General features: G+C 38.2%; 1 protein-coding gene across 5 annotated transcripts in view; it reads left to right on the top strand.

Annotated features, from left to right (window-relative positions):
- The window catches only part of LOC134204489 (sestrin homolog), a 128545-nt gene extending 117109 nt beyond the window's left edge, over positions 1-11436 (top strand). For 3 of the 5 annotated variants that reach the window (XM_062679305.1, XM_062679304.1, XM_062679306.1), the window contains 4 exons: positions 1729-1911; positions 1973-2592; positions 2685-2979; positions 3044-11436. In XM_062679305.1, the coding sequence (XP_062535289.1) occupies positions 1729-1911; positions 1973-2592; positions 2685-2979; positions 3044-3130 (1185 nt within the window). In that variant the 3' untranslated portion in view covers positions 3131-11436. The remainder of the gene's footprint in view (positions 1-1728; positions 1912-1972; positions 2593-2684; positions 2980-3043) is intronic. The other 2 variants (XM_062679307.1, XM_062679308.1) reach the window with 1 other exon arrangement.
- Positions 11437-12028: the final 592 nt, after the last annotated feature.

The following is a 12028-nucleotide window of genomic DNA, read 5'->3' as shown; positions in this document are numbered from 1 at the left end:
TCACATAAACTAGTACATATGCAAAATATAGACATCAGCCAAATCTATTTGTTGCGGAAACGAACAAAACCGTGACAGCAAATTCAAAAGCAACCATCCGCGCGCATGGCTTGCTGCGATCTCCTCTCTGATAAAAATAAAAGGATGCCCTCTGCTTTTTAAATATTTTACCATCGAAATACGCAGGTTTTCCGACTTGCTGTGCGCATCCATGAACATTTTTTATTATAGAATTCGAGAGCGCATGCAATATTTGAATTTTCGAGCCAATCTTTCATCAAATCTTTCAAATCTACAAACAATTGGCCACCTGAGAACAAATTATTATTATTTCGCAAATTTTTTTTTGTATGGGTGACTAATAAGAAATCAAGTATCGCCATATTGAGCCAACAACTTAAAATCCAAATATCCTAAAATTATAATGGAATGTTGATATTTTTATCACTACAAGTCTTTTTGCCCTATTACTTTATGCTGCGAAAAATTGATAGCTGTTGGTCAATGTTGGGAGAAGTTTGGTCTCCAAAAATATTTCTACGAGGGTCCAAAGACACAAACCATCCTGTGAAATTGTACGGTTGTCAATCCAAAAAAATAATCACAATGATCATTTTTCAAGAGGATCTGGTCGGGGTTCAGCGAAACCGCACCAAGCGGCTTTTTGACTGACCTATAATATTTTGTTCGCAAAAAGAAAATGGAAGTATTTCCTGTCAATGTTGTAGGATATCCTCAGTTATGGCGTTGAACGATGTCCGATGAAATTTGTGGTTAATTGAATCTGTTACACGAAAACTTTGGCAAAAAAGTTGGAAATTCTTCATTGGCGCTTGGTATGACTTGCCACAGCTCCGACCATCTATACTAAAAGAAAGAAGTACAATAGAACAAAACTACTTCAGTTCTCGGTTAAACAAAATTTCTACTAATCAAATAAATTTCCACATGAAATGAATGAGTTTTCACAGGAAATTAAATTGAATTTCCACGCGAAATTTTGATGAATTCTATGATCGAAGTTGAGCTTTGCACTACTAAAGAACCTATTCCGCTAAGCTGATGCTATGTATATAAACTGTAAAGTTATGTTATGTTATGTTTATAAACTGCTGAGTAAATTCAAAAGAAAGATATTGGCAAATACTACAAAGAATCTGAAAATTTCAAGTTTTATCAATTACCCATAACTACACGAGCCTTCTCGAAGGTACGTGCATCATCTTCAAGAAGACACGTGTAGTCAATGTTATTTGTTGTATGGTCTGCAATTATTGAAGTGTCTAAGATAAATAACGATGTAGCAAATAGCATGAAGAGATGGCAAACTTATTTCCATTGAGACCATTCAGACAGTTCATATCAGTTCCTAATGGGTATCACTGCTTCACCTAGGCCTCCTCCATAACTGACTGTGATTTGGAGAACCCTCCACAGTATCGTTATTTATCGTAGTCGATGCACACAAATAGAAATATCTATTTCTATTTGTCGAGGCGAGGCGATTTGTTTCTTGCGCATAGCAGACAACTGGTAAACAACGAATTTATTATCTTGTTTGCTCACCTGGTTTTCCTGTTGGAAATAGCCGTTATTTTTGTCATTAGACACACTTAGTGCTCGTGCCCCTCTGCGATATAAAATTTTATTTGTGTCAGGTCATCGTCCTTGATAAGCATAGTTGCAATTCATTTCTAATCCTATTTATTTATTTATTTTTCATTTTAGGCTGCTGCCAGACACAAGTGTACCTATCTGGTTAATCTGTACGAGAAGGAATTCCTCCTGCAGGGTGGAGATCGAAACTGGTTGAATGGACTTGATTGCATCCCCGCCAAATTACGTGCCATAAGTGACATCAATAAGATTCTAGCCCACAGGCCATGGCTTCTGAACAAGGAGCACATAGAGGTAAGGCGAAGTTTAGAGTTTTCAAATCATTTTGTACTAGACATGTTCTCTTATATTACAGCGTTTGACCAAAGGTCAAAACAGTTGGTCGCTTTCCGAGGTGATGCATGCGATCGTCCTGCTGGCCCACTTTCATTCCCTGTCGTCTTTCGTATTCTCCTGCGGTCTAACTCAGGAATTAAACGCATCTAGTCAACGGATCGAAAACAACAATGTTACACCCCAAAAGACTGAAACCAATCATAAACATCATAATCATAATCTCCACATTCATCAGAACGGACAGGAAGGTAATTATGCTCTTTATCGAATCGCTTTGCCCATTGGTGGAAATAATGTTCAACGTAGATGCTTTATATCTGCAGCAATGAAACCGCCACAATCCGAGGTCACCGTGGACGCGTTGATGCAGCGTATGAAGAAACTGTCGGAAAACAACACGGAGTGCACCGAGACGGAGCTGAGCAATCGGTTCAAGAACGTCGAACTTCAAGCCGCCGAACTGCCGGCGGTGGTTCCACGGGACCCAACGACGGAACCGCCCCAACAGATTGGACGCTACGTGGATGACTCGAACTTCACATATCAGGACTTTGCCCGGCGCGGTGCGGAGAACATCCCGCAGACCTTCCGGATACAGGACTACTCGTGGGATGACCACGGGTTTTCGCTTCTTAATAGGTGAGCTTCATTTGAAATTTAACTTATCCTATTGTTAACTCAAATTGTTATTGAACACTTACGACATACCTTATTTCTCTTCCTTTCTTCAGTCTTTACAACGACGTCGGTGTCTACCTGGACGACAAATTTCGACTTGCATACAACCTCACATACTACACCATCGCCGGGCGGACCAACGTGGACACGTCCAAGTTTCGCCGCGCCATCTGGAACTACATCCAGTGCATGTATGGCATCCGGTACGACGACTACGACTATGGCGAAGTGAATCAGCTGCTGGATCGTGCGCTAAAAATGTTCATCAAAACGGCTTGCTGCTTCCCGGAGCGGATCACCAAAACCGACTACGACAGCGTGCTGGTTGAGCTGCAACACAGTGAGAAGGTGAGTTATGAATTTTGCGGAAAAGTGCTCAAACTAGACTAATATGAATATTTTGTAATCGAAGGTTCACGTGAATCTGATGATCATGGAGGCACGCAACCAGGCGGAGCTGCTTTACGCACTACGTGAAATTACGCGCTACATGACATGATGCGGAGAACAGGAACGTGGTCAGGGCTGAACGCCCGACCGAGGCGAGATTGTTGTTTGTAATATGCAGTTTTTGTAAGTCATTTAATTTGATATATGATTATTTTATAAATTGTTGTTACGTAACAGTAAATTAAGAAACAGAATTTATACAACACAAAAATCGTAAACAAAGCTAAGCGTCGTTCAGAGGTCCCAACAAATGGTAGAAGATATTGTGCCACGCTTAGGTGGGATTAATAAGAGTGAGTGAGCTGAAAGGAGAGCAAGTAATAAGAGAGAAGGAATATTCATCTGGTGATATAATTGTAGAGATAAAAAAAAGTAAAGAAGGAAGTAACGTGTCTAACAAGGCTCCGTCGACGATTTTGAATGGACAAAGCTTCAGGGCATTGAAGTAATTTTAAAACGTCCCTATTTAGGATGAGCTATAACATTAGTTGTTTGTTTTAATTTGTAGCTAGGAACAACAAATGATACAATACATAAATTGATACAACAGCGAGAAACAATGGTCGCACAAATAGACATTTCGCTGCATTCACAGCAAAAAAAAACGGTCAACGAACAGTGCTTTGGCCGAACGGTTATTAGGATGGAAGAAGAACGGCTTGTTCGATGGTGTTCCACGTTCCGATTTAATTGATCTCAGCTCAGGTACGAAGTCAAAATTGCCAGTGATTTAGCGATACCCTCTTACAATGTTGTGTATATTTATTTTAAACTATGGCGTGAACGTTCTCTGAATACCACCGGATAATGCTGTGCAAAACCTATATTGTTCCGAGAATATGAGTCATTGAATGCCAAATTGTGACGAAGTGAAAATTTTGGTAAATATCTACAAATTTCGTCCGAAATGAAGCTTTTAACGACACCAATAGAGAATTTTAACTCGTTCGAAAATATTAATTTCTTATGTGAAAACGTGTTCGAAAATTGTCTTTTTATTTGCCTTTAAACGAATTAGTACTATGCCAATTAACTCGTCTTTCAACAAGTGAAAACATTCCAGATCTAAATAATTTTCTATGAACGAACGTGAAATTATCAAACCCCAACCTTGTGTGAATGCTTAGACACATTGACGATCCAGGTGATACTTGTACCTCTTGATCTCTGTCGTCCCTCCTTCACTTATAAATATTGATGTTTCGCGGAAAAGCCCAGTTTTACTTTACCAGGTTTCAATTGATTCTTTCAAACTCCTGAAATCTTTCCAAATAAATGCTCCACTACAATCTGACCTATTTTATTTGCTTAACAACCTTCACTTCCTAGTAAGTATTTCGATTCATTTAATATTCCAATTTCTCAAAAACAGAAAAAATAATAATTAAGTATTTTTACTCCAAATTAATCCTTAGATCTAATAAAAAAATTGGAGACTTCAAGAGATTTCTATTGTTTTGAAGACTTTCCTATAGATTCAAACATCTATTCAGGAGATCTCAGGTCGCTTGATTCATAAGCGAACACGTTGTAGTGCGGAGACAATTATTCTTGAGACAAAAAACTCAGAGCTTGTCTTGGATGGACTAGGAGATCTAAGCCCATTCATGAAAATTCCAAACGGTCGTCAAACAATTTTCTGGATTTAATGGAATTTTTTTTGAGATTTGCCTAAAGATTTTCACTCAAAAATATTTTCTGATGCTCCTACGAAAATCCATCGAATGTATCTTAGATGTTTTGCGGATTCGTCTCTTCATAGCACCTAGCTTACTTAAATATTAAAAGTCTTGTGCACATCAGATGGTGCAAAGGGCCGACTTGGAAGCTGTCTCACAGCATCTTGCAGTTTCTCTCTACCTTTATGCCTAACGACCTTATTTCTAACGTCCTTATGCCTAACGTCGCGCACACCATGTTTCACTTGAAGTTGGTTATGTTGGCGTCCATTCAGCCAACATATTGGAAGCTGTAGTCCGAGCAAGTTTGAGCTACTCGAGGTAGCTCGGCATTTTTACTGTTGTCAAATGAATCGAAATTATCACAACAGAAGCCGCAACTCCGCAAAGGAAGTAAAGCTAGTTTTCTTTTGCATTGATCCCAAGAACCTTGTGCTTGGTGAGCGTCCATTGAGAACCTAACTCTAAGTAGCTAGACAGTTCTTTGTTGTCGGAAATTCTAGAGTAAAGAGGCCCACCCATGGGAAAACTGTCAAACGCAGCGCTAACGTCTCCTATTCAAATTTTCCATGGAGAATTGAGTGTAATTTCCATGCTAAATTGTATCATGAGAAACTGTTAGGAAACTTCCATATGGAATTTCCAGAGAAAATTCCTGAGAAATTTCTTAAGAAACTTTCAGAGGAGTCAGAGAAGAGCTTCCAAAGGAATTTCTGGATGAACTTATGGAGATATGCTTGAAGGAACTTGGAAACTTCCGGAGGAATTCCTGGAAGAACTTCTGAAGCAACGCCTGGACGAACTTCCGAAGCAATGTATGGAGCAACTTCCGGATGGAACGGCCGTTTGGCCGAATGCTATTTGGCCGAAAGTTGTTTGGCCGAACGTACCATTTAGCCGAATGGGCCATTTGGCCGAAATGATCATTTGGCCAAATAGCCATTTGGCTGAAAAGGTCATTTGACCGAATAGGTTATTTAACCGAATCAGAGATCTCACTTCTCACTCCTCATTTCTCACTTCTCACTGTGAAAAAGGAGAAGTGAATAGTGTGACGTCTCACTTCTTACTTCGCACTACTTACTTTTCACAGTGCGAAGTGGGAAATAAGTAGATAATGAGAAGTGCGACGTCTCACTTTTCACTTTCGGCCAAATGACCTATTCGGCTGAATGACCAATTCAGGAAAATAGGCCAATTCTGCCAAATAACCTGTTCGGCTGAAAGGCCTGCTAGGCTAAATGACATGACCTATTCAGCCAAATGATCTGTTCGGCCAAATAGCCTATTCGGCCAAATTTCCTTTTCGGCCAAATGTCCTATTCGGTTAAATAACCTTTTCGGCCAAATGTCCTATTCGGCCAAACAACCTTTTCGGCCAAACTACCTGTTCGGCCGGATGACCCCTTCGGCCAAATGGCTTTCGGCCGAATGGGTTTTGGCTAAACGACCCTTCCCTCTTCCAAAGGTAGGGAACTTCCGAAGGAATTCCTGGGAGAACCCCTAAAGATATTCCTAGAGAATCTTAAGGAGGAACTACTGGAAGAACTTCCGGAGGAATTCCGGGTGGAACTTGCAAAAGAATTCCTAGAGGAGCTCCCGAAGAATCTATTGAAGAATTTACCGGAAAAACTCCTTGAGAAACTTCCGGAGCAATTCCGATAGGAACTTCCGCAAGATTTCCTGGGAAAGCTTGCGGAGAAATTCCTGGGGCAATTTGCGGAGAAATTCGTGAAAGAACTTCCGGAGGAATTCCTGGAGGAACTTCTGGAGGAATTTTTGAGGGAACTTCTGGAGTAGTTCCAGGAGGAGCTTCTGGATAAATTCCTAGAGGAACTTCTGGGGGAACTGGCGGATGAGTTCCTGGAAAACTAGTGGAGGAATTACTGGAGGGACTTTCGAAGAAATTCCTGGAAGAGTTTCCAAATAAATTCGTAGGGAGCTTGCGAAGATATTCCTGGGGGATTTCAAGGAGGAATTCTTGAAAAAATGTTTCTTGGTAGCTTATCCATTTTCCGTTCGTTTTGTATTTTAGTACAAAACGTACCACACGGATTACAAAACGCAACCCAAACGCAAACGCAACGTATCCAACGTATCCTTACGTATCCTTAAGTCCAAGGTACTTCACGTTCGTGCTTACTCATTATATCTAGACCAACATTTGAAAAGGGCGTAACAGCCAAAATTTATTCCTTCTGATTCTTCGTCCACATATATAGCTTTAAATGTTGGCTGTTACGCCCTTTTCAAATGTTGATCTAGATATAGCTGTATTAAATAAATATTTGAAACTGATCGAAAAACTTTAACTTCACTGTCGCCTTGACGAACAAAGCTTCGCCTACTGACATTGATACGAACATGCATCTACTTAGGGGTCGTACACTAATTACGTAAGCACTTATGGGGGGAGGGGGGTCTGCCATATTCTTACGTTCCATATAAATAAAAAAATATTTGTATGGGAAAAATCTTACATAGGGGGAGGGGGAGTTGAAAAACTGTGTTTTGCACACCAAATTCGTCTAAAATCAGAAATAGCTGAGAACACATGCCAATCTTTTTAAAGCTGTTCTTTCGTTTTCGTGATTCACGGCAGTACAGCAGCACAAGTTCCACGCTGGGAATGAAAAAAAAATCAGATGTTTATTAAACTCGCAATGGCAGCCCTTGTTTTCTTGATCCATACACCTACATATAATGTACCTATATGTAAAAGGGAGTTTATCCGCACTTTTTAAGTTTATGTATCTTGAATGTTAATTCACGGGTTCATGATTGACAAGATAAAAAAATGTGATTTTACTACTTCATTTTTAAAAGAAAAACATTAGAAAGAATCCGATCTGGGTAGCTCAGTACTTGTTTTCTTGCCTTTCTCCCAGGAACAATTTAGGTATAAGAAAGTGGACCTTGATAGTCACGGTTGACCTTTTTCGTATCGATATTTACTAAACAAGGTGTTTTTCTCTACAATTTTGATGGAAAAAAAAGTCACGAGCAAAAAGGTAACAGATATGAGCTTTTTTTATGCCTCCAATGTTCGCCATTTTCCATCAACAATTCTGATCAAAAATATGCCAACTTTGATTTGTATGACACCAACTCATGATTTTCTACCAACGGTTTTGGCCAAAATCTTAAACCCCAAATAAAAATCCTTTTTCTCTTTTCATCCAGAAAATATAGAATGAGTTATCCGACAGAAATCGTTTATCACTTATTCTTGGCGTTGTCCTTGTCCTTTTTCGAGCTTTCTTTTCGTTATATAAACGTTAGCATTTGGGTTCATGATTGACCCCTCAGTTCATTTGTGCTTTTTTTTCACATAAATTTGGATAGAAAGAATAGTCCGAATCAGGCCCGTTCAGTACTTGTTTTTTTACCCAGGAAAAATTTCGGCATAAGAAAGTTGTCCTCGAAAGTCTCTGATCTCTTTCGCATCGCCTGTTCAATAAAACAACGTGGACTTTACTCTTGACACCTCACACTGACGCCATTTGGAGACCACATGTTTCCCCACTGCTACTGTAAAGTTGGAAGGATCTCCATGTTCATATCTTAGGGTTTATCATATTGACTTTGATGATTAAACAATTGATAAAGATCGTTCAACATGGTCGAGGGATTAGACAAGACCCCGTAACTCTGCATGATAAAGCCTCGTATTATGCCTACATGAGGTTTTGTCCTTTGTGTCTCCAAGCACTACGAACACCCAACCGGCGATTGTTGGATTTTCTAACAATTCTGTATAAGAACCTACCAAAGCCTGTATAAGGACTGATAATATACGAAAATGCTAGATTCTTATACAAATATTGTATGAGACCTTACAATTTTGCAAGCTTTTCTTACATTACAATAATTATTTGTGAGCTTGCATTTTTTGTATAAGAATCTAACAATTTCGCATGTATGCCCAGTTCTTATACAGGTTTTGATAAGTTCTAATACAAAATTGTTAGAAAATCTAACAGTCGCTGGTTGGGTGCATATTCTTGTAATGAAGGCGGGTGAAAGTCTTTTTCGTAGTCCATGAAATCAAATAAAGAAACACTGAGAATTTATTGACCTGCTTCAGAATGATATAAAGCGTGCTAATTTGCATTAGATGAGCGGACGTCATGAGGCCAGGTTTGAGCATCTTGGCCAATATTCATTCTTATCTCTGGTGCTTTGTCCGCCTTCTTGCTTTGGATGGCTATTTGCATCTCTCGCAATGATGGAGTTTCAGTTTTGATACGTGTGCTGCGAATCCTAGGACCCTAGGCGGAACATGCCGACTTGGTTGTGGCTGGCACTTGGAGAAGAGGAAGTGAATTTGCTATTTGTTAGAAAGTGAAATATTTCTCATATTCATCCAGACATCAACCAGACTGATGAGGCATCATCAAAGAAGATATCTGGCGGAGTAGACACATATTTGAAGTTCATTTGTACTGAAATCTTTACTCTAGGTTTATGCGCAATTTCTGATACAAATTTGTAGACCTTTATCATGAACCTTTTTGGCCATCAACGACTCATAAATAAGAAATATATCTTCTAAAATATTATCTCAATCAAATTCGTATGACGTGTAAGCAGATCACAATGCTTGATATTAGATCGATCCTGTCGAACCTAGTCCATTATTAAGACACTCGTGAGAAAATAAAGGAGGACTCTCAATGTCCTGTCCTGTATTAATTGTTTTTTTTTCGAAACGAAATCAATTGTGTTCAATGCAAAACAAAGATAACTACTAATAAAAAAACTTTCGAATCTAAATTATTTTCCTTTGAAATAATACAAAGTGTGTACCGTCATCGGGTATAAATGATATCTAATACAGTTTAGTTACTTGTTCCAAATTCTGTTGCTCTTTAAGATAATCTAAATTTTTGGAACAGTAAGCCAATAACAACACCGTTGACAATACTCTATTGAAAGACAAAAGCATGGAAAATGGAATTTCAACTGGTAATCTATTGCAGTGATCTGTCTTATCCTCCCTACTTCTATCTGTATAAAGAAGTACTGGAATGTAAATAAGGTTCCGTATGTCCCGTTTCCCGAGCAACCGGAAATAGCTATTAAATAACAAATTATAATCAAAATAAAAAAGATTCGATATGGCCTTCGTAAATCTATAAATCTCTACCCTTGAGGTTTGAGATATACAGAATTGTAGTTCTTCGTACTTCGAGTTATTTTGATAAAAAAAAAACTTATCATTTCAAAATAGTTTTTCTAAGCCTATAGCTCTTATATTGCAAATTGTTATCAAAACTACATTTGAGCCAAATTCCAATATAATAATCTAGATCTAACTAGCTTCCAAATGCCAATATCGACAGAATATACCAACACCTACAGACAGGATGACGGATAACTAAAACGAAGCCTAATTTCATAGTGAGATGGTGGAATGCAGTGAATCGAAAAAAATAAAACCCATAAAACAAACAAAATATGTGATTCGTTTGTGATGTAATTTGTGCCAAAAATCTCTTTTTTATAACATACAAACAAACATACATACAACCGCACAAGTGTAGAAGAAAAAAGCTGAAGATAATCTTTGATGGGGCAGTCACTAGCTTTCTCTGAAGCCTTAAATGCTATATTTGTAAATGCGAGAAAAAGCATGTTAGAATAAAATTTAATTACAAAACAACACTAAATACGATAAAGGTACCAATAGCGGGGGTATGAGTAGATCATCAAACATAATAACTCTTTGAAATTGTTGTCCATTATTTTGTTATATCCCTTTTGAAGAGTTATTAACCTCACCTGAATGATTCAGTCTTTTTTAAATGATTGCATTAAATCGCTTGAACCATCTTCCAGTTGAGATTTATGACTGTTATTCGGCCATTTTGATTCAAACGCATGTTTATTATTTGCTCGACAAAATTTGTCGAGCAAAAATATCACTATGACTGACTGACTTTGTTTTATTAATGTCCTTATTATATCATTATTGTTATTGTTTTTTTGGAAATCAAACTTTTTAAAACATGACCAAACGCTTCTGCCTTATAAGCAGGGGTTCATGCGTTCAATATCAGGCTCGTCTCTTTCCTACGCTGTATCTCCATCTATGGTGAAATCATTATTATTTACAAAAAGTTCAGTCCAAATTTGAGTAAAAGGGCATTCGCTCTGACATTAATAGAACAAAACCCGCCAAAATCGTCATTTTTCCTAAATACTTCTAGAAAATGGCTTTACTTCCACTATGGGTACTGTCGCAACTACGGTTATCTAACATTTGCACGGATTTGAAAAACATAAAACAAAAATCATAAAACACTCCTACCAATATACATCATACTGTTATTTAGTGACTGATAGTTGAACATTACGTGCTATTACATTGCATTCAACAAACTAAGTTACTGTGCGGAGGAGCAGAGAACGGAACGGAGAATTATGGCCCAGAGTCCTAACCATGCTGGTGTAGACCGGCGGCATATCAGCGAATGAGATGTTTATTTATATATTTTTCGTTTTGAAAAAAGAAACGTTTTGTTGATCATATTGAAAAGTTTATCGGAGATTACTAAATGAAACATTCTTAGAATAATACTAAGATGCAGCACTTGAAGAAGAAGAAGAACAATCCGTGGCACTATATACGATTCATGTTTTGTCATCGTGAGAATAAATGTCTTGAGAAGTATTTTTTGGTCGGAAAGGAATAGTTTAAAAGAAATAATAGAGAAATCCCTTAGCAAAATGATGCCATTTCTGTGAAAATGATTCTAGGAATTTGGTCTTAAACGAAGGTCACTTTTATACAACACCCGAGACTTGTTATTCATAGGCCAGTGAGTCTTCCAGTCAGTAAAGTTTACCCAAGAGCTCAGAACAGTCTATTTTGCCTTGAAGCAGGTCAAAAAATCAGCACCAACGTTTGCTCACGTCTCAGACGGATAAGGGGGCATCGTTGTTGGTACGGTGGAAGAAACTCATGTGTGTGCCAACAAAGGAATAACTATAAATAAGGAAACAACAGGGCCATCAGTACATGTAAAATTGCTGTTAATTCATAATTTTTATCAAGCGGAAAATAGATTAAGAAGATCCATGCACTATACTTCGAGCAAGTGAAACTTATTGCGATTTGAGACAATAACCGTTAGTGATGGTCATCGTCATCGTGTTACGCATCGTTACGACAGGGTACCCGTGTTCCCATAAATTCATAACTTCAACAATTTTCAACCGATTTAGATAATTTTGACCGTTTAGGAAACAGAAATTCAAAGACT

Source organism: Armigeres subalbatus, unplaced genomic scaffold (assembly GCF_024139115.2).
Source record: "Armigeres subalbatus isolate Guangzhou_Male unplaced genomic scaffold, GZ_Asu_2 Contig623, whole genome shotgun sequence".
Lineage (NCBI taxonomy): Eukaryota > Metazoa > Arthropoda > Insecta > Diptera > Culicidae > Armigeres > Armigeres subalbatus.
The sequence above is the reverse complement of the archived record's forward strand: the minus strand, read 5'-3'. Positions and strand labels throughout refer to the sequence as shown.